Source organism: Bactrocera oleae, chromosome 4 (assembly GCF_042242935.1).
Source record: "Bactrocera oleae isolate idBacOlea1 chromosome 4, idBacOlea1, whole genome shotgun sequence".
Taxonomy (NCBI): Eukaryota; Metazoa; Arthropoda; class Insecta; order Diptera; family Tephritidae; genus Bactrocera; species Bactrocera oleae.
In genome coordinates this window covers 11,617,608-11,641,871 of record NC_091538.1, presented here as the reverse complement: position 1 = coordinate 11,641,871, position 24,264 = coordinate 11,617,608, and the positions used below count along the sequence as shown (strand labels likewise).

The following is a 24,264-nucleotide window of genomic DNA, read 5'->3' as shown; positions in this document are numbered from 1 at the left end:
GGTATTTCAATATCATTCTTGTAAAAACTAGACAATGGAGAAAAAAGTGCCTCGATGTTTCCACCTCACCTTTCACCATACAATTTCACGTTAGCGCCTGAAATATTTGGCAATGAACACTTAGAACTTCTACAAGATGAAATTTACTGTACACAAGTAAGGAACTCCTGCGTTCTGAACTAGGCATCTCACAGTTGCACAGGAGCTAATTGTTGACCAGCGTCTGCTAAGCGCAGGCGAGAAACAGAGAACAACGGAAGCCTAACTCGTTCCTAATCTTATGAGCTCTTCGCTATTATTGCCGCTGTGCTGTCGAAGTCAATGCTTACCTCCCGGAAAGAGGCTGCACTACATCTATTGCTACCTTAATGGCAGCCATCTTTGCTAGAAAAACGCTACAGTGATCTGGTAGTCGAAAATTATGCTTGAGCAAGAACTTCTTACAAGAAATCTTCTCTCTAACCTTCCCTCTAAGTTTCGACGCAGCTGTGAAAAGTATTATATTATTAACCCTAAAATGCTGTAATTTTCCTAAAGTTTAAGTTGGGTGGAAAAAAAACCCTGAAACCTCAGGGGTATACTCTAAATAATGGTACAAATTGTCAAAAGTCTAAGCCCGCATATCGTTGTCTGAACATCTTTATAAATCTGAAGATATTCAAAACGAGTTTTATTCAACTTAGTTTCGTCTGGAGCTAGATTTTGTAAAAGCAATACACCTCGTCTAATTCCAATTATTTTGAGATATATCTCTAAAACTGTTTATAGGGCAGAACAACCCAGTAAACAAATATTCATCGCACCAAAAGTGTTTCGAACGTAAAAAATCAATTGACAATATTGACTTATGGTATATAAATATGTTTAAATGTATATGTCCAATATTAGCGGCAACAGCAATTCATTTTGCGCCTTTGAGTAGATTTATTTACTGTTTACCTTTTTCAATTGAAGTGTGTACTAAAATTGGTCCTAGCGGACTATTACAACTACGTCTGCGGTTTCTTTACGAATGATTTACTGCTTTTACATTTGGGCAATACTTTAATATTTATGGCCAAAACGATGGATGGCGAGGAAACCTTGTGGAAATGGTGTGCAAGTTTATGTGGCTCAAAATTATAATTTTTTTTTTATATAAGGTAAATAAAGTTTATTGAATGCGTAGGCCTGTCCGTCCTTTGGTTTTGGGTTCATATCTCAGTCAGGTAAACTTTTAAGTTTTTGCTACATATTTTTTTTAAAAGACGATTTTTACAAGGTAACATCCAGCGAAGTAGTAGAAGGTTAACAACCTTAAAAACTATTTTATTTTCTCCAATTATATTTCTGTCAAGGGCACTTCATTTATAAGAATGACAATTTTCAACCGCTATAAAAAATATGTGCAGCCGTTTGCCACGCCCACAAAACGCAAGTAATTAAAAACCTATAAAGTGACATAAATAAACTCCACAACAAGAGACACATTTCTTATTTAGTACAACGTATTGCATTAGAACATCTGCGATTTGAAAAATTCCTAAAAAGTGGGCGTGGCCCCGCCTAAAATAGGTTTAATTCACATTACTCTTGAATCACTCAAATTAATTAAACACAATTTTTCAGAATTTTTTCGGCACCCGTTTCAACAGTTTGAAAATGGGATTATAACACCGCCGACTTCCTATACAACGGTACTGTTAAAAACTACTAAAAATGAGATAACTTGAATAAACAGTAATATTGAATTTTATGCCGAAGACGGCACAAACGAGTTTCATAGCAGCTGGTGTCAAAATTGGACGATGGGTGTGGCACCGCCCATCCTTAGTTGACATTCCATATCTCAAGACCTGTTCAAGCGATTTCAACCAAATTCCGCAGGTAAGATTACCATGACATACCTATATTGCGATATGAAAATTGGCGCAATAGAACGACAACCACGCCTACTTCCCCTATAAAACTTAAAATCCAAATTATTTACATAACCGTATACAAATGAAGCACTAATAAATATATCGGGATAATATCTTCACAAATACTGTCCATACATCCATCTCCAGTTCAAAAATTGTCAAAATCAGACCATCTGGACTGTTCAAGCCCCATATGCCGAAGATGTGGAACCCAGTGCCTATCGCTGACTTTTTACCGAAATTATCGGTTAATGTGTGAAATATATTATTGAAATTCTGAAATGGACACAATCAGCTCAATACTACCCCTAGCTCCCAAGTACCTAATATAAAGACTTTTGAACTTTCGGTTGACAGTATACCATATATATCGTCCTAAGTTTCACCACACCATGGGTTATTATAAATTAAGCTCTGTATAAAAACTTTAAATTTCATTTATAGACACTGTTCTTAATATACTACAGTGAGTGGTTAAATCAATTTGTTGTTTTGTCTCTATGAAGATGGTCATCATTGCATTGACAACGTAATCTCTGCCAGTTATTTACTTAATGAACTAAATTACTTAACTTTCCTTACACATTTTATTTACAGCTACAAATTTATGCGAAAATTATTATTCTTTTGTATCTTCAAATAACTTTGTGCTCATTTATAATGATTCAATTTCCAAATAAGTTTACAAATTTTAGAAATGCTCACATTTCCAAAACTCAATGGGTCTTTTGATGTGTCTGCAACAGAAGTGTAGCACATTATTCATTACCAAGAAAATGAAATGCATTTACCGCTAGCTGTTAGCAGAGCGGAGATAGGATTTTCAATTGAAAGGTCGAAAGATTTATTTGTAAATGTGGCAATAGTGTGTTTGAAAATATTATTACACTCTCGCAACATATTGCACAGAGAGCATAATAGTTTAACACATCTAACGGTTGTTTTTAACAGCTAAAACTAATTGATATAGAAATAGCGTTTTATCTACAACAATCATTAGGATGACGAGACGAACAGTGGGTGCAACACCGCCCACTTTGACTCGAAGTTCCATATCTCAGCAACTACTACATCATTTTGAACCAAATTGTATACATAACATCATCTGGACATCCCTGTATTATAAAATAAGCGACTAGAACCTGGCGCAATAAGGTCTCCTCTACAAATTTTCGAAATCAAAGTTTAACTTTCTTAACCGAATGCCGATAATATGAGCACATTCGCGTGTCTGGCTCACTTAATACCGCAAATATCGATTAATATGTAAGATATCTTAATGATATTATGTTGGAATGTTCTTCTGATCACCCTTTAGCCTGGTACCAAAAAATATATTAAATCGCTCCATTAATACCTTTAAGACCTCTAAGCCTAAAATCATCAGTCATATATCTTAACAAAATCTAGATGAGAATTGTCAAAAATTAGTCAAAACTGCGCATTCGTTCCCCTTTCTCTGGTAGACCCGATATAATAGATATCGTCCATATGGTTGATTTTATATCGCGTTTTCGAATTATTGCGTCATTTCAACACAGCAGCTCTTTTGACCTTTCTACGTAACCTCTGCAAGTGCACACATCAGCAACAAAGCATTTCTTGATGACTTTTGGTTAGTAAAAGCTACCTTTCTTCTCCTTTGAGATTAGATGGAATTTCGTCTTGACTTTCAATTTCAATGCAATCGTATTCCAACTGTGAAAATAAATGTGCAGGCGAACTGAATAAATGCATTTCATATTGCAAGAAATACAAATAATTCTAGTCGCCTGTCGTTGACAAACCTGTATGTGTGTGTGTGTGTGTGGGCTGAAAGCAGAATGCATAAGAATCCGGAGATTGGATGTTGAAAGCTAATTTCTACGCTTCAAATAACAAACTACATTAAAGTAAATAAATTTGTGAAGTTCTACCTATTCGAAGAAGTGCAACAGAAATATGGGAATATCAAAAAATATATTATATATATAGAAAAAATATGAAATGCATTAAGTATCAAATCTAAATATAGAGAAAACAATGAATGAAAGTGGATGATAAGAATAACGAAACATTTTGTAAAAAATATTAAAAATATTGAGCATACATATAACAGAAATGAGAGCACGATCAAGTTATTTACGTAAGTGCAAATGAGTTGGCGATAATTGGGAAAATATTTGAGGAAACAGAGTTTCGCAATAAACACTTAAGATTTACAATACGTAGAATGAGTAATGACAGAGAGAGTTGTTGTAATAGAGATAAAAAATATACACCCAAAATATTTTCAGAAATGATAAATCCGGGTATGTTCCTGTTACGTAGGCACGACTATCGTAAAAATGAACAGATTCGAAATAGCCTTACTTTAGGCTCGGTTGGGTTAGATTAGTCTGATAGACTTATGAGCCACGCATAGACCAGTTTTGATTCTTTGCGCTACCAGACGGAGTGCCGTCACGTCATCCATGAGGAGTAGTCATCCTTTAGGCTGCCTGCGCTTGACGCGCACCTCAACAGACTCTGACTAACGATATCACTTCCAGTGTCTCATACCGTGATGACGTCAAATATTTGAAGCGTTATCTTGCCAAAGCGTAAGCAGTGCACAAGATATGCTCCAATGCTTCCCTGGTGCCTTGCTCTTAACATTTCTTGCAGTGTTCTCGATCTGTCAGCCCCTTCCTATTCTCGAAAACCTCTTTCCAGAGTCGGTAAGGAAAGTTTCACTAAAATGGCGGACTGAACGACCTCACACGACCTTCTTAGTTCGATTGCTAGATAATAATCGAAATTTTTTACAAAAAACGACTATTTTGGGCAGCTAAAATCAAAATTTTAACTAATACTTCGATCATTGACTGTATTCATCAATAGTAATAAAAATTGTTTTTGGTTTTTGAACATGAGGTAATATTAAGCAGAAAAATCTTCCTCATCGCCAGACATCCAAAATTTGTCAATATTTTGCAGTAACAAACGCTGATTATTAACATACATTAAAATCTGTAAATGTCAATATATTTTATACAAGTATTATTCTGAGGCCAAGATACCAACTAAGTCTAGGTATAGTAATTCGGAACATCCTGCAAACTTCACTTCCCTAATAAAAACGTATTAAATAAAAATGAGATTTGATGAATTTAAATGCAGTTGACGTCAGAAATCAGCGGAAACGGATGTGAATACCTACATACACATACATATTCGCAACGCAATCACGTCAGCAAGCAAACTACGTTGTTTACTAGTGGTCACAGGAAACGCACACACACACATGCACGCCTACGCACTTTACAGCGACAATGCAAAACCTTACGTGTGTGTACACAGGTACAATGTAAACTAACCTAAAATAATAAACATTTAAATAAAAATATACAAAAACAAAAAAATCGCATTGCCATATGAAAATAAAAGCGCCACTTCCTTTTCATTTGCCTTTGAGGTCGAATGTCAGCAAAAAGCACAATGCCATAGAAATCAGTAGCTAACCATAGAACAATATGAATGTACAGAAACAAACAAAACTAATCAAATGTTTTACTCTGAGCACTTCAAGCGCCAACTGAGATAAAAAGTTGAAGAAGCAAAGGCAGCGGGGTATAATAAGAATTTTTCAGTGACTTGCTAAATAGCACGAGTTTGTTGAGTGTTGAGTGGAGAATATGAAAGTCAAGCCTTGGACAGCTGGTTTGTTTATGACTTAACTCGTAGGGACAAAAACAAACCGAATACAACAACAAAACGCTGTAATATAATTTGCTTTAATATGCTGTATTTGTTTGTTGTTTCGTTTTTCATTGTTCATCCTGTGATGCAAAACAGTCACAGTCAAATGTCACAATACCCACTCAAGATGTTAATGGAGATAAGTAACGCTGCAGCATTTGTGCTGTTTTTGATCTTGGTCATTTACTGAAAACTGCTCGAATGTTCTAAAACATGTGCACACACACGCGCTGAAGTACAGAAATGCTCAAGGTCAAGCCACAAATGCAAAGTGCCTGACAGTAAAAATGTTAATAAAACCCAAAAAAAAAAAAATTAAATTAAAATAAAAAAGTAAGGAAGTGCTAAGTTCGAATGCAGTCGATTATATTTGTCGGAATCAAAAACGTGTGAAATGTTTGAAGTGTCATATTTCATTTCACTTACATAAATATAATCTTTTGGGGGGACTTATAATGGAAGGTTTGCACTGATTTCCTTTATTCATAGCATTACTTAAAACATGTCAAAAACCAAAAACAAAAAATTAAAAAAACACGCTAATTTCGATTTCACTGAAACTCTAGTACCCTTATTACATATATTTCTTATAGCATAAAAGTGTATAAAAAGATTTTTATCTTGATTTTGATCGGTCAGTTTGTATGGCAGCTAAATGCTGTAGAAGTCCGATCTGAGCGATTTCCTTAGAGATTGTACCGTTGTATTAGATAATAAGCCATGCCAAATTTCATAACGATATCTCTTCAAATAAAAAAGTTTTCCATACAAGGACTTGAGTTTGAACGGTCAGTTTGCATGACAGCTATATGCTATAGTGATTCGATTTGAAAATTTTCTTCGGCTATTGTCGCAATGTCTTGGATAGTAATCTATGCCAAATTTTGTGAAGATATCTTGTCAAATTAAATAGTTTTTCATACAAGGACTGAATTCAATCGGCGGTCATTACCTTCGAGGGGTATTAGAGGAAGCTTTGAACCGATTTTATCAACTTTTAACAAAAGTGTGAAATATTTTTAAATTCATTTTACAACGCCGTTACACAAATTAACAGTTTTTTATTTTTCTTATAAAGTTAGTACCAGGCACGAGGGACCTCATATTCGTTGTATGGCAGCTCGAAATTGTTGTATGCGATTTCGCCGATTTTTAGATAGGGGCTAACATACATCAAAGGCACTATCTATGATGCGTTTTATTCCGATATCTTCATTAAAGCTTCTTTTATCAGCGGCTGCTGTGAGCAGCTTTTTTGTGACCAATTCTTAGTTTAGTTGGTGATTGCGTTGGGCATGGTCATGATCCGAGTTACCCATGTGATGTAATCTGAGTCTAAGCAAACAAAATCATTATACGCTTAGTACGACATGCTGCGTGAGTAAAAAAAATTAAAACAAATAAAATTCTGCTCTTAACACAAACCTTGAAGCTCGTGCAGAAGTTACACGTGCACGCTGTTGATGCCATATCATATGCATTCAGTATTGTGCATTTAAAATTTGAGGTTATCTTGACATTTATTTACAAAAGCATTTAATATTTGTTTTCGCAAAAGGTAATGTAATACTTTGTAATACTTACAGTTTGTATAGCAGCTATATCCTATATCGGTACGACAAATGAGCAGCTTTTTTGAGAGAAAAGGACATGCACAACATTTTAGTTCGAGTATATACAGACGGACATGGCAAAAACTTTTATTCGACAATATATCTTCATGCATTTAGCATAGATTATTGTCCAAGGCCACAATCTCTGCGGCGAGCTGAGATTCAAAAAGAACCGACATAACCGAAATTTCTAAGCGGTGTCATACTCATTCAATCATAAATTAAAACAGAATGGAAAATGGTTTCTGCGAATCATCTGATATCCAGCGAAGTTCAGTAAATAAAAATGTATACATTACACTTTTCTCAACTGAAGCATTTAAGCGAATTTCAAATACCAAAATATTGGCGAGTCTTTACCCCAATGTTATAGTGTAGCCTCTCTAGCTCTACTTTTACCACTGCTTTCGACAAGAGTCATTAAAGTCGATCAATTCATTAAAAAAAATTTAAATAGTTCTCACCCAAGAAAGCTATTTCAAATCAATCAACAATTACAATTGCAACACTGCACTAATTATCGAGCATTTCCGCTATTTCTAAGAATTTCACATTTTTTCTTACCGTCACTTTTTCGAAACAACGCCACTTTGCTGCTGCAGTTTATTTAATTAAAATGGATATCTAATCCACCGGTTGATTCGTGACCACTGCTCGGGCTAAATGGCATTGGTTCGCATGTCAGCCAGTTTAAGTTGCAACATGTGTCAGGTGACAACGTCAACTTTTGTTAGTCATTTTCCAATTGCGCTGCGTTATTTTGTATTTTTTGTTCTACTTTCCGTTTAGCCCCCCTCCCCACCCCCAAAGGAACATGCATAGCTCCTCGCAAGTCTAGCAAATCGGCAATATTGCGCTTTGCGTGTTATTCCCCACTCGCGTTACCTTAATAGCTCAGCTCTGCTGGCAGTTGGTTGAAGTCTCTTTTACTCGTCCATCTTTTTTTTTTCGCTTGTGTATAGCGTTTGGTCGCTCAACGTGGGTGGACTTAAACATGGCAATAAGTTGGACCATTAAATAAAGTGCAAAGATGCCAATTAAAGTGGATGAAACAGTTAGTGGTTGATGAAATTCCATGGAAGAAAAACTCATTTCTTTAACTGCGTGTAGGTGGCATAAGGGAGCATTAATTAAATAACTGTTTTATGTACATAAAATTTTAAAATAGCGGTACACAAATAGTCTACGAAGATTAAATGTTGCCATCCTTGATGTATTTAAATTATATTTCCAGTTACTTAATTTGTTAAGACAATTGCAACCAGTCATCGTCAATTGATTTCGAGTACTTTAAAGAAAATTAAAAGCAAATAAGTATAATCGGAATGTCGTGATAATACATAGCATTTATAGTAGAGGGACTATGACGTGAACTAGTTCTAAGAATTTTGGTCGAAAAACATTGAGGCCTTCCCCACTACCCTCCATGTGTGCACTTGTCGAAGTGACACCCGGGTATTCTCTGGTAGACGTCTTAGTGTTTGGCGGTTTCACCTGCTTCCTTGCGCCTGCTATTCCAGAGTGGGCTACGTCAGCGGGGCAAATAAATAAAAAGCGGTTGTCGCGACCTGACAAAGACCGACCCTAAACTGAACGGTGGAGAACAGCAGGTAACACCTACAAACTCGGGGAAGTAGTATAAGTCTGGATCTATATCCATAACTACAACATCACCTTCTGAGGTGCTGCCACCTTGGAATATCTTTCCCGGACTCGTTCTCTATTCTATGTTCTGTTTGGCCAACATATTTAGTATTGACTTCGTGGACATTACAGCCCTAACGAAAATGTGAGTCTTCAAGAGTTTAGGAACCTCGTCGTCACGCACAAGTTTCAGCTTGGAATTATCACATAGCTCCGGCAGACTATCCGCCATGAAGTGGATAGCCAACCAGAAGACTTCCTTTTCGAGGCGATATTTGTTCAAAATTTCAATGATAGGCGTGGCAGTGCCTACTTTTAGGAACAGTTTCATATTTTACAAACTACTTGAAAGATATAGACAAAATTTGGTTCGCAGGATTACCCTATACTTGCATATAGACTGAATATCGGCGAAATCGGCAAAACGCGAACTTGCCATGCAACGCCATTTTGTATCGCTTTAGCTTGTTTTACTTTACATTAGGCAACTGAAATATCATTGGAGATAAATTTTCAGAAAAACGGTTGTATCATTATGAGATCTATGTCTGGGCAACACGTCTTCAGTTCTTCAAAAAAAATGTTTTCTGCAGCTACCTAAACTTATTTTCTTTACTTATTATTCTTACTTTTTTTATTAATTCTAGAATATGTATGTACATATTTATGTACCTACACAAGTTCTCCCAGCGGCTTGTTTTTAACTTTTCGCTACTCAACCCACTGTCATCCTTTCGTTTGTTCGTCTCCTACTACGCCGCTATCTGTGAGCTTTTGTAAACACTTGACAATTTGTTTGCCCTTTGGCAGCACGCCTACAGGTTTACACTAGGATACACAGCCACAACAACAACAACAACAGCAAAAGCAATAAAGTCAGTAGCTCTTAATTTGTTGCATGGCATGACTTCCGCTTTAGACTCTGAACCATTTCTGTAGTCCCTTTTATTATTTATTATTTTTTTTTTTGTTTTGCCTTAAAATTGCATTAACCAGCTTTCTCCATTTGTTTTGTTAATTTTAGTTGTTTTAGAATTTTTTTCGCCCGTTTTCTTTCAGTATTTTACTTGTCATGTTATTTCTATAACTCCTACGATCCATTAAAGCGCCCCAATGGTCTTTTTTTTTACTTTACTTACACTTTTTGTTCATTTTGTTTGTAGTTTTGTTTTGCTAAAGGCCTCGCCAGCGCATTATTTTGTACTTTATTTTGCTGAGTATTTACATTTTAATTACCGTCATTTATTTTAACTTTTATCGCTGCCATTGGCAGTCAACAACTCGTTTTTTGCAAGTTCACACGAGGACACACAATGCCACATGGGCGAGCTCCAGTGAATGATGTATGTGTGAGAATATATTTTAAACAGTATTGGTGGGAATTTGGTGCCCAGAGGTTAGTATGTGGGTGAGACTGATACATACAGACATATTTTCTTTAGCCATATTTGCGTGGAAATGAAAAAAAATTGTTGCATACAAATAATAAATAGATATATATAAATATACCATGTACCATATATAGCACGAATATATTGGCTATTTGTAACCATACTTATCTCACCTGGTAACAAAATTGAGACAGCTGCACCATAAATTAACTGCTAAACGATATAACCATTAACTGAACAAATCCAAATTTGGTTAAGCGGCAGCTAATACCAAACGCAGATATCAAAGCCAAAATCTTTAAGCTTGACTAAATATCGCTTAAAAGTCTATCATAAGATGATTCCGAACTTATTTAGAACCGCACTCTGAGAAATCTGTGTACTTTGAATTATATTTTATAAATTCAAACGTTCGGAAGCATTTTTGACAAAAATAAGTAGGTTGAGTATCGTGGCTTCCAACAGAGATCACGGGTTTCCCACTTGTACAGTTGAAACCATCAGTTCTTTGCAATGACTAAACCTCCAGATTTGAAACACATGTAACTTCGAAGAGTTTTGAACTTATCATAAATCTGTTAACAATCCTAGCCAATTCGCCCAGTTCACCGAATAAATAAGAATGAACTCGTAAAAGTTATTCAGCAATTCGTTGAAAGCTTAAAATTTGTCGACACCTAAGAAGAAACACGCCATATTTAACAGTTTCTCAACGATAAACGCGAAAACGGAAGCCAAGCGGCACACAAAGTGAATAGCTTTGTATGCCCCTGATACAGCCAATGATGTGCTAGTTCAGTCGATTCCGTTTCTGGTAATTTTGATGTCAAAGATGCATCACGTTCTGAAAACATTGCACAAAAAACCGTTTGGAACCATTTAAATAAAGCTGCATACAACAACAAAAAGGAATACCGATACTTGGGGGCCACACGACTCAACGCAAAAAAAATCTCATGCACCGAATTTCGCGCTGCGAATCACATTGATTCCTGAAGCGGATATTTACTGGTGAATCGCCGCAAACGATGGCCAAGCCAGGAGTAATTGTCAGAAAGGTTGACTATGTGTTAAATAAGATTGGCTTTGGAATCATCTTTTATGAGTTGCTCTTCCTGTACTGTTCACAATTGGACAGTCTAAAGGACGTAAACTCCCAGAAGCCCGGCAAGCTTTGGCTAAGAGAAGAGGAATTGTATTCACTCAGGACAACGCCTGGCCACACACATCGATTGTGACTCACCAGAAGTTCCGGGAGCTTGCTTGAAAAGTTCTTATGCAACCACTTTATAGTGCAGACCGGGCACCAAGTGCTTACTAGCTGCATCAGTCTATGGCGAATAGATTTTGTGGTGAAAAATTCGCCTCAGGATCAGCTTGTAAGAATCGACAGACGATTTTATCATGAAAAAAAATTAACAACGAATGTGAATTTTTATAAAATCGAGATGTATGAAAAATTGGAAAGCGTTGGCGTGATTGTGTTGACATAAGAGCCTATTTTGAAGACGAAAATGTATACGTGAAATTGTAGTTTTTTTTCTATCAGTCCGGCTCAAATTTGATCAGTATTACATATATAGACATGCTTCCACGTTCCCTTCGTAAATAATCTTCAACCGATGCAGTATTGTTTAACGCTCGCCAAGTTTTGCATTAAGTCGTAATTGTATTGTTTCCTGACTGATTTTTAGTAACCTTCAACTTCTTTATTCTCACACACACGCACATTTAAAATACGCCATTTAGCACATTTCCCTGTTGTACTCAGCCCGCTTAATGGACGGAATATTTATTCATTTTTTTTTTTTTTTTGTTCTTTTCATTCTCAACAGTTTTTCAAATGCTATTTTTTATTTATTTTGCCTGTGACGTTAAAAACGCTTTGTTGGCCTTATTTACATGCCACACATATCAGATTGTAAGCGCGGTTCCTTAAGCATGCGACTCCCACACACGAGTATATACGAGTACCTACATATCTACATATACATATGTATATTATGTACTCTTTGCCATGTGCATGTGTACCCTTCACTGCATCTGCTACTGACATTTAACCTTTATAGCTCGTCTAGATGCTAAAGATTTAAATCCCCACAAGGAGATACAGCTTCTCCAAAGTAGGATCGATGCATTGCGCTCTTAATAATGGATATTTACTACATAACCTGCTATCTTGCCAATACATATTCCACGTATGTTTTAGAGGTATACATACTCACATAAGTATGTCGATGGATATGCTTACACTGGTGCTTGCAAAAATATTCTGAAAAGGGGTATATTTAAGTTGGATGGTAGATATGCATAAGTAACAAGTTATAATACAAGCAAAAGTACACGATCAAATGAATATATAGCAACAACACATATTCGACTATTTCACTCGAGTTTGAGGAGGCAGATTAAAAATTAACCGGCTCCAGTTTGATTATTATCACGAGGAAAAATAAATACTGGTGACTTTTCAAACAATTGCAGCGGAGTTCTCTTCGAAAAATAGCAGCTAGAAAATCACATGTTTGGCAACTGAGATGTTAACAGTATTATTAAATATATCCAGGCAAATTTTATCTGAGTAAAGCATTTCTTTTCCGCTCTCTTATATAGATTAGCGCTAATAAACTCGATTTAAAAGACGATTTTTGATAGTTAAACATATTTGAGGTTAGAGAAGATAGCTAGTCTATCTAAACTCTTTCCAGTCAAAACAAAAAAATTTTGTATTTGTTACGCAGTTTTACTATTTTCTTTTTATGTATGCAATTTAAAGGCTCTAACTATCCTTGATATTTTTTACCAAATGGTTATAAACATTTTGAAGACTTAATTGAATTGTTTTAAAAATCTATACGGGCATGCTTTTAGTGGAGTTGCCACTTGTCAAAAAACTATAATTCCAAAAAGAAAAAAATATGTGTTATGAGGAGTTAAAGGAAACATTTCGGAACCTTTTGCATTAGTATTGAATTTTATATCCTGAACAGCGTATATTAAGTTTGTCTCGTAACATCCGTAGGGAAACACCGGAGACCCTATAAAATATACGAGTTTATATAAATTATAAGCGTGACGAGCTTAGTCAATGTAGCCATGTTCGTCTGTCTGTAATACGCGAACTAATTTAACCCACATTTTTTGAGATATTGATCTGAAAATTTTCACACCTCCTGTTCTTCGTAAGAATCTGCTCATTTGTCGAAATCGCCGATATAGCTGATCGAGTTGATTTTCATCTCCTTGTACGGAAAACTTTTTTATTTGACGAGATATCTTCACGATTGGACTATTGCTCAAGACAACGGTACAATCTTCGAATAAATTGTTCAGATCGGTTCACTCTAGCATATAGCTGCCGTACAAACTGACCGATCAGAATCAAGTTCTTGTATGGACTCTTTTGTATTTGTGAAGGTTTATTTAGTTTCGGTGCAGCCGAAGTTAAGGTTTAAGAATATAAAATACTTCTCGTGATGAGCGTTTCTCTCACCCTCTACTTTACTTCAAAATTTCTATATATTGTATTTTCTTAACATCAGTTGCACCCTTTTGCTGCCACACGCCCCTTTCTAAGAAGAACGATTGCCATAGATTTTCGCTGGAGCTGCACTATCTGCCAACTAACGAAGCATTTGATGAGTACGCGCAATGTGTTTGATATGCATGGGCCACCCTAAGCTACTTTTGCATCTATTGCATCGTTTCATATATGAGAAGCTGAGCAACTGAGCAGCGTTCGTTCAAATTCCTGCTTAGCCCCGGCACCTAAAAAACACTTGTACGAAAATTAAATGCGCATGCCAAATATGTTTGTATGTATGTCTGTGTTTTTGTGCGTGGCAAATGAGTGCAAAATATGCGAACGGCTCTGTTAGTGTAGCTATGTAACTGTATGCGGCCTGCAAGCGCTTCTGCGAACAGCTGCTGTATCGACATGCGTTTATGCATTATGTAACAGCTTTTTTGGTAGCTTACTGAAATGCCAAATTGATTGCAGTTAAAATGCTCAAGTAACGTCTTTGAATTGGTAGGCAAATCCACGCATTTAGCGCTGACTCCCAACGTAATATTTGCCACTGTAATAAAATTTTAATGTGACTGAGTGCTCTAGAGGAATTGACATTTTAATTTCTCTAAAATAGTTATAAGCCAAAAATGTGTTAGGTATTTGAGATAAACATGAAATATTTTGCGCTATATAGTAGAAGCATTTTGAAAGGGATAAAGCACCGTAAAGTCGCAGTTTGATAACCAATGGAATAAAAGCAAATAAGAAACGGCTAATGTAGATATAAAAAACCGTTATACTGTAATTTTTCAGTAAGGTCGAAGTAGATCGCATCTTGTGATTCCCAGAAAACAGCTGGCGCCAACTTTCCGATCGATAGGACAGGCTTTGCATTCTTCCGAGCAGGTTGACGGAGTTAAGTCCCTTGTTTCGGCTGTTTCTTAGCCTCTAGTATATATCAGTGGATCAATGCTACGGCGGCGGCCACGAAACGATGCAAAAACTGCTTCGAATTGCGTTGAAAGAGCGTAAAGTTGCTGTGATGTGGTCCTACGATTGCGCTTGTGTGACGAGATGGGATGGTACTCATACCGCCAACAGTTTTCTCAAACGCAATAGTTCATGTAGCATATAATTCACATGGTCTTTTGAGATGTCTGCTATCTCAACTAACTCGCAGACCTTTCTTCAATCGACGTTATGCTAATACGATATTGTGGACTTTTGTGACGCCCTTCATGTATGCTTTCCAAGTTTCCTGCACATGACTCATCGAAAACCGATGTGGGACCATATTTCCGCGTATTTTCGTATTTCCAGCACATCAACCAGCTACGGTAAGATATAATAATTATTGGAAGCTTTTAATTACAACGCAAGTGACAATAAATTTTATACGATATCGTAAAGTATATTCCACAAGTCAACTCAGTAATATGAGTGAGTTGGTCTACGCCTGTCAGCAAACCATCAGCTTACGCAATTTAACCTCACATTTGGAGGATCACGCATGCGAAGCTCATAAAAGTCCCATCAAAAATTAGCAATAAAATATTATAAAGCTTTGAAAAGTGTCTGCTGGCTGGGAATTTAGTATATGTAATAAACATACCTGTGTACATATGTGAATATCGATAAGGCATATAAAAATATACATTTGTATTTTTAAATCTGCACACATAAAAACCTCTTACGAAACTTTAGGTGGTTTTTAAAGTTAAGGCGGTACTCGTAAGGAAGTACGAAATTCAAGCGAAATCGAAACATTCAAAATAGCACGGATCTTAAAAGTATATAGATAGTCGTGAATATTTCGTATAGTCTGTATCATTCTAATCTACAACACTGTTTACCGTTAATAAAAATTATCTTACTTTAATAATAAACCCAACGATTACCCTCCTCCCGCCCAACCGACGCGAGGGGCGCAATCCGCATACGTGCGGAATTAGCCGAGTCAGAAAAGGCAAGAGAGTTTTTTAAGTGTTGAGATCTAAAACTGCTCAGCTACAGAAACAAAAATTTCAACAGCTAAGATCTAAAGTTACAATATAATAAATTGTTACATTTTCATTTATTAAGAGAAAACAATAAAGTCTTTTTAATTTTGAAAAGTGAGTCAGATAAGTCAAATGTGCTGGAATGAGAATTAAAATCATGACATATACGGCGGAATGGCTCGTTTAGTTCAAAATTTGATCTACAGGATTTTAGCAGTAAAGGTCTAAACTGCCTCGAAAGGCGAACCGGGATATTAAATTTAATTTCAGACAGGAGAAAAGAACTGCAAACAGTTCCATTCAAAAGTTTCACTAAGAATATTATGCCAAGCATTTCCCTACGACTAGAAAGTGTAGGTAGATTAATAAGTTTTAAACGACTTGTGTATGGAGGTAGACTTACCCTAGCATCCCATCGGAAATGCGCTAAGGCGAAAAGTAAAAATTGTTTTTGAACCGACTCTAACTTGTCAGAATGGATTTGGTAGCTAGGGTTCCATACCACAGAGCCATATTCCAATATAGGTCTAACCAAAGTTGTATAAAGTGTTTTAGTAATATACGGATTTCTAAATTCTTTAGACCAACGTTTAACAAAACTGAGGACAGCTTTTGCTTTCAAGACCATGGTATCAATATGAAGACTGAAATTAAGCTTAGGGTCCATATTAACTCCCAAATCAACATAGTTTAAAACTTGCTCTAGAATATGGTGTTTTATTACGTAAGAAGAGGGGTGCACAGATCTACGGGAAAAGCACATCGTCTTACATTTATTGAGATTCAATGGCAAATCATTTCTATCACACCATGCAACCAAATTGTTTAAGTCTGTTTGCAACAGACACCTTTCCTCAGTTGAAGTGTATGATTTAAAAAGCTTTACATCGTCAGCGTATAATAAAATTTTTGAGAATTTTATTACTGAAGAGATATCGTTAATAAACAACAAGAACAGAATCGGGCCAAGATGACTACCTTGCGGAACACCAGAAGAAACATTAATTGTATCTGAAGGTGTATCCTCAAATATCACTCGTTGTGTTCTATTATAAAGATAGGAAGATACCCATTGAAGGAATCTTGGCTGAAAGCCCAGAAGATCAAGTTTATGTATGAGAATCGAGATATTTACTTTATCGAAAGCTTTGCTAAAGTCTGTGTATATAACATCCGTATGCTTATGTTCCCTAAAACCCAATGATACATGGTTTACAAATTCAAGTAAGTTTGATATAGTCGAGTTCCCTTTACGAAATCCATGCTGAGATGGGGAAATTAACGGAGAAATCGAAAAGGTTATATGGTCAGTGATGATAGCTTCAAAAAGTTTAGGTATAACTGATAGTTTTGCGATACCTCTATAGTTTTCAATGTTCGATCTAAATCCACTTTTATGCAAAGGGATTATAAATGACTGTTTCCATATTGAAGGAAATATACCGTGTTTAAGAGAGGAATTAAATATCCTTGTCAAAGGCAAGTAAATATATTTGGCACTATTTTTTAGGAAGCATGAGGGTATCATGTCTGGGCCATAACTAAAAGATGGTTTTAACTTATTTAAATTAAAAAGGACGTCTTCTTCTGAAATAACTGGGGCGTTAATTAAAGTATTCGAACACAGCACTTGCTGATAAGAAAAAGTTTTGGAAGAATTATTACAGTAGTTTGACTTGAAAAATTCTGCAAACATATTGGATATAATATCATTGTCACTTGAAATGATAGATTTGTATTTCATTGCGGACGGAAATTTGGAAATCCTGCGTTTGGAGTTGACGAAATCATAAAACGATTTTGGATTACTTACAATATTTTTTTTAACTTTATTTAAGTAATTATTATAACATTTTTTGTTTAGGTCAAAATATTGTCGACGCAATAGCGAATATTTAGAATAGTCGACAAGTGAACCGGTTTTTTTAAAATGTTTAAAGGCTCGAGTTTTTCTGTTTTTCAATTTATATAACTCTTTCGAAAACCACGGACTTATACTTTTGTTTTTGTTAACAATTACTATTGGAACATACTTTTCAAATAATTTCATAATAATATTATTAAAATGAGAGACACTCAATTCAGTGTCACCATTATAATTAGGCCATGTTATTGTAGAAAGTTCTATATTTAATTTTTTTAAATTAGCTTTTGCAAAGTTAAACCGAGTACAGAAGCACGAAGTTTGATGATTATTATCCCGTACAATGCCTGAGATTTCGACAGATATTTCCAAAGCAGGATGATATGAGTCCTCTGGTAGAACAAGAGGATTACTCTGAATAACGGAACACTTTGCAGAGGTATCAACGTATACTAAATCTAAGCATTTACCAAATTTATTCGGAATCAAATTAATTTGGTTCAGACCCAACTCGGACATTTTTTCGAAAAACTCATTAAAACATGACCGATTGCAAATCGGCACGATATAGTCATCGAATGGTTTCCACGAAGCACACGGTAAATTGAAATCACCTAATACAATTATTGAATCTGCATTATTTGCCATCGAGGTAGCACTATTTATTAAAGAAGCATGCTGCATGTATACAGATAAGTCGGAATGGGGTGGTATATAAGATAAGGTTAAATAAATAAAGCAACTATTAACGTATACTCTAACACATTTAAATTCAAATGAGTCGGTCCCTGGAACAAGAATATTTTCAGATGGGATAGAGGAATGCACGGCAAATAGAACACCTCCACCGATTCTGTTCAGTCGATCACATCTAAAAATTTGAAATTCGCTGTTTAAAATCTCATTATCAAAAATGTGAGGTTTTAACCAAGTTTCTGTAAATCCAATTATATGGAAATTAAAATTGGAACTGTTCAAATACAAGTCAGTTAATTTTGTATTAAGACCTCTAACATTTTGATAATAAATGCTTAGCGAATTTCTACCAATCAGTTTTTTATATCGGTGGTTGCTTTTGGTAATTTAACACTGTTTTTCTCAGTTTGACTTCTAAGTTTAGGTTTAAATTCGCGTACAAAAGTCCCAGGTGGCCAGAATGAACTATCAAAGATCTTTTTGAATGTTTCAAGAGATACGTCTATTTTAAACGATGATATACTTCTATCATAATTGAAGTTAAATTTACGTATATTGATATCATCGATTTTTAAACGTGACGAAATGTAAGATTTAATGTCCTCCACCAAGGTATCTTTGGCAAGTCTCGAAATAAATATAGACTTTTTAGGTGGAATAACTATCAAGTTATTAACTGATGCTACTAAGTTAATAGGGGGAGCCTCTGGAATTGTGAGACACTTATTACTATTAGATAGAGCTTTTGGGGAATTGAGCTCTTTGGAAGTTGACGGCTTATCACCTTGAGGGCAAGGAGAAGAGAGATTTATTAGGTCATTGGGAGGAGACGTTCTTTTCTGAACAGAAGAACTAAGTGTTACTTCATCGGAAGGACGTTTACGCTTAGGAGCAGGTTTAGAGGATTCGCGTGAATCATCCAGGCACTTAAAAGATTTGAACAATTTTTCATAGTGCCTAAATTTTTCAGTGAGGATTACAAGATCACGACCGATTTCGTTAAAGCCATTGCGTGTCTCCCTATAAACTTTAAATAGATCGATTTCAATAGATCTACAATTTAAACAGGAACAACGCAATCCCTTACAGTCGATAATAGAATCTAAGATTCTACCAGTCAGTCCAGCACATTTAATATGGGCAAGCCCATCACAAAGCCAGCATGAAACGTAGCGATCTGACTCGCCTTTAATGTTACAATTGGGGAAGTTACAAGACATAATAAACCACAAGAATGAAGATCAAATAAAAGAGTAGGTAGAACAAAATTTAATAGATTAATAATAAATTAGTGTGTTAATAAAATATTAATAATAATAAATTCAATTAAGAACAATTTTTTTTTTTTATCAAAGTTTAAAACCAAGACAATTTGAAGAAGCAATATAGCGAGCAGTTTTAGAAGCACTGTAACAAATAAAAAACTAAACGCAACACAGCTGTGAATAAAGAAGTAAATAAAATAAACAAAGTGAGAAAATAGAATAAAATAAAACAAAATGAAAGAAAGGCTGACTCGACACCAAAAATTGGAAAGTTTAAACTTTTTAATACTTTTTAATACCGCACAAAACAGAACATAAAATACTTATCATGAAACTGAGAGTTTAATCACTAAAAATTTGTATTAACACGGTAATAAAAATCAGTTAAACTTCGAGAATTTTTTAATATAAAAACACAAATGTACACAGCTAAAAAAAATTGCAGCTTAACAGCTTGAAGTGTTGCCACCTTTTCGAGGTACTAGTAAAGTATCAGATTGAAGCTAAATAAGCGAAATACTTACAGCGATGTGATGGAGATGAGGTTGAGGTGCTAATAGCTCAGAAAGCGCTCGCCGTCCGAAGTGATGTTTTGGTTAGCGATACTACAACAACACAGAGTAACGCAAAAAATCTTTGTCTTGGAAAGACATCGAAAAGTTTTTGCTAATAACGGTTCACTGTTTGGCATATAGAAGTAAGAAAAGCTTTGAGTGAACTTCTGCGATAAAACCGATATCTTTTAAGCTCTAGTTTATATCGAAGATCTCACTACAAATAACATAGCTGGAGTAGCTCGGACAAACATTGAAAAAAATTATAATATTGTACCTTACGCAAAATATAGCCAACGGGTATAAATAATGTAGAGTGGCAAGTGAAGAGGATTACTATAATATATAATACATAATTTCAGATTTTTATGTTGAAAATTTTAGTATTTATTGGCTTAATATAAGTAACATACATTTGTGCAAGTCTCAGAAGATATTTTAAGAAGCGACTACTGAAAGTGAAGATATGCCTAAAAGCTTTACAAAGTATATAAGGCACAAATTAGAGGATGCTAATATATCATTAAAATATGTGTGGAATTCAAATTATTTATTTTATTAAAGTCATTGTGTTGTTTTCACTTAAAAATATGAAAAGTAGTCTTAGAAATATGCATTAGAATTATAGCCACCATAACTCTCAGCAGAAAATCTGTCGCTCTCTTTCAGGCAGCACAGCAAAAATTAGATCAAAAATTTAATACCGCTCACGTTTAAAGTGGATAATTTAAATTGCTAAACTTAACACATTCCGCAAGATGCTCAATGAAAGTCTTGCATTGCATTTTTAAAGTGTTTTAATGTCGTTATATAACATTTGCATACATATAGGTATATAATATAACACGCTTGCACACGGCGTGTTAAGGTCAAAAAGCCAACATTAAAAGTATATAAAAATTGAAAGCTACACTAAACCCACATAAAAAAAGCGCAGCGTGTGCGGCCGTGTATTAAAGGATACACATGGCTTGCAGGAAAATCGTAAGCTAATTCAGTAGCGGCATTAATGCACAATTTTTATGGCAGGAGAAACAAGAAAAAACGTTAACTGCGGTTGCACCAACACTATAATACTCTTTACAAACACAAAACTGACGCACAAGAATTTGATTTCGATCGGTAACGACTTCTTCGGATATTGTAGCGTAGCCTTAAACAATAAGTCGAGCCAAATTTCGTGGAGATATCTTGTCAAGTGTAAAAGTTTTCTATGCAAGAACAAGATTTTGAATCCCATTGCCATATAAACTGTCATTAAGACGACTTCGGTTGAACTACTCTAGACCTATTCACCTGATTATATAAAATCATTACATCGTGTTAAAGTAGTGTTAGTATAACAAGAATTTTGTGTTATTGTTGTTATTGCAACGGCAGAAGACATTCCCAAATTAATTTTTACGAATGTAGGCGACTTGACAGACTTTGAACAGATAAAAAATTGGTTTCGTTCCAATTACGTAGACCCAATTTTCGCGGCAACAACAATTACAAAAAATCTTTCGGCAAACTCGACTAAAGCTTTCAAGTTATTCTGCCCAACTTATTATAGAATCGACAGTTAGAAATTACGACTGGAGTTTAGCGGTTAGATTAGTCTGGGATTTTCAAAGAATCTAAAATTTTTGTTTGGCCAAAAGTCTTTACTCTTAAACAATACTTTTGAAGTTTACTCTGAAGTTAAAACTGACAACGAGTTAAAATTAAGAGGTTAGTTCAGTCTAGGATTTTTTTAAAATCTAAATTTTTATTTTTTTGAAATTAAAGAAGACTTTTGGGTCCTAACGACATGATTTAACTGCTTGTAAACTGAAAAAAAATTGTTCCCCTGTTCAAAACGTGTGGGTCTATCACAGAACGTAAGCGTTGCTGCTAAATGCGCAGCGACGCCTTAATTATGAATGCACGCGTCTTCCTACAGGGTATGCTCTAACAGCGAATGCGAAGCGTAACGCAGAACATGCGTATACTTAAATGACTTTGACGCAAGGATGCTTAATGCTTAATGCTTTTGCACGCATTAAATTCTAACCACACACACGTATATTTATACATACATATGTAAATTTATACATAGATATGTAAATTTATACATAGGTATGTAAATTTATATTTATACATACATATATATACATTATATTTAATGTACGCACTGATATTCGCTTTATATGGTACTTCATACTTGGTAGGCATAAAATTAATGACAACCATTTTCAAATAATTTACAATACTCAGATTTTGCTATAAATGTCGAGTATACGGCAGGAGAGTGCCGAGAGCGCAAGTTAAGTAAGACAAATCTTCAGTTGGTGGCTGTGTTGCAAAGTATAAATGCAGGAAAAAGCTTAACGTAACATAAGTGGCAAGTTTCAACAAGTGATTTGATTTCTTTGCGGAAAAGTGGGGAAAAGCGGCAAGGGAAATAAGCTATGCTTTGCTGTATTTACATATGTAAATAAGTAGGTAAGTAGTACGTATAATGCGTGTGTTGCTTCATTACAAAGAGGTTGGCAATTTTTTATGACTTCTCCGCCACCGCTCAGTACCAGAAACCATTTTCGGTAAACCACATTTACGAACCTTCAATCTGCGTGTTTAGTTTTTACGCTAATTTAACATGCAAAATTATTATATCATAAGGAAGAAGTGTGTGCGCGTAAATAAAAATCGATGTGTATTGCCTTTATGCTTTAAATATATTTAAAGCCAAATAAAATTTGTTCTTTACTCGCCAACGAACAGTTTTAAATGGTTAGGCGAACCTAGAGCGCTAAAAAACAACAATTTTTCATAATTTATTCTGGGTGTAAGAAAATAAAAACTGCATTTTAATACAAAATGTCGGCAGCTACTTATCTACTTTTTTTAGTAAGCTCTACATGCGCGGAATATTATAGGGACCTGTGCCTTTTGAAACAAATGAATTGAATGAAATTCTATCTGATTTTTTAGGGATTTTACATGCTATTTAGACCAGAATAAATAATTTTTGTAAGCAAAAAAATCATAGAAGAATGAAAACCATTGGAAAGTTAAGAGAAAATAACAAAAAAATTAAAGGAAACATAATTTACGGGCGATCTGAGATCGGTAAGAGAAATGCTAGGGGTGGTTGAGTTTTGAAGGGCTAAAAATGGTTTAACTCGATTTCCGGCAAAACTACGAGTCTTACGGGACAAAAATATATTGGAAAATTATAGGTAATAAACATATATACACTTTTTGTGTGCACACTTTTTTCACATAACCTCACAAAATATGTGAAAAATTAAAACAACCAATTTTTTTATTTTTTATTTTTATCGTTTACATAAAAAATATGTGTTTAAAAAAATTTAGTCAAAATTAACCTTTTTAAACTCCAAATACGCTGTAATTTTTTTAATTTAAAATATTGATTTTTTCACTTTATTTTGATTTAATAACGAAAAAGTACACTAATTTTCACTAGAAAATTCTCACGTCAAAATATCATCTAAAAAAACAAGTCGGTAGGCTTTTTCTAACTTCAAAACTCTACTCTCCAATGGTATAAAAAATACATGCATACATTACTATGACAAATTTTCTCAAATTTGCAAAAAATACACTAATTATTTTCTTATAATTAAAAAAAAACTCGAAAAATAGATTTGTTTTGATCCAATTCGCAGCCGAATGTTGTACAATGCAATGACGTTCGAACGTAGCTCTTTTTCACACTAAATTGAAACCAATTTTCAATAAATGATACAGCCGATATCATAAACGATTTAACTCACAAATTAAATTTTGACATTTTTTACTTAAATTTTTTTGCTCCAGATGCTGACTGGCACAAATAACGAATCAAAAATCATTAATGGATTGGGCGCCGATATCTATGGCTCGTAGCTGGATCTCAGAGCACCCGAAAGTGCAGATGTGGCACCAGATTAGCAGCTACTGCAATATTTTAATTTATCTTTACATAAGCTAGCTTTCTAATAAGATCCGACCACTTACAATTTACAAATGAACAAAATTAAAGAAACTTGTCTTCCTTATAAAAAATAAGCTCTATACTATAAACTTTGCAAGAGTGCAATATTTTCGAGCCATTTGCGGAAAGTAAAAACTTTAC

The 24,264-nt window shown here is 34.9% G+C and overlaps 1 protein-coding gene across 1 annotated transcript in view; it reads right to left on the bottom strand.

Moving 5' to 3' along the window:
• Positions 1-379, bottom strand: part of jeb (jelly belly) — a 70,351-nt gene extending 69,972 nt beyond the window's left edge. The window contains exon 1 of the mRNA XM_036375818.2: positions 330-379. Within this exon, the coding sequence (XP_036231711.2) occupies positions 330-379 (50 nt within the window). The remainder of the gene's footprint in view (positions 1-329) is intronic.
• Between the last annotated feature and the right edge of the window lie 23,885 nt (positions 380-24,264).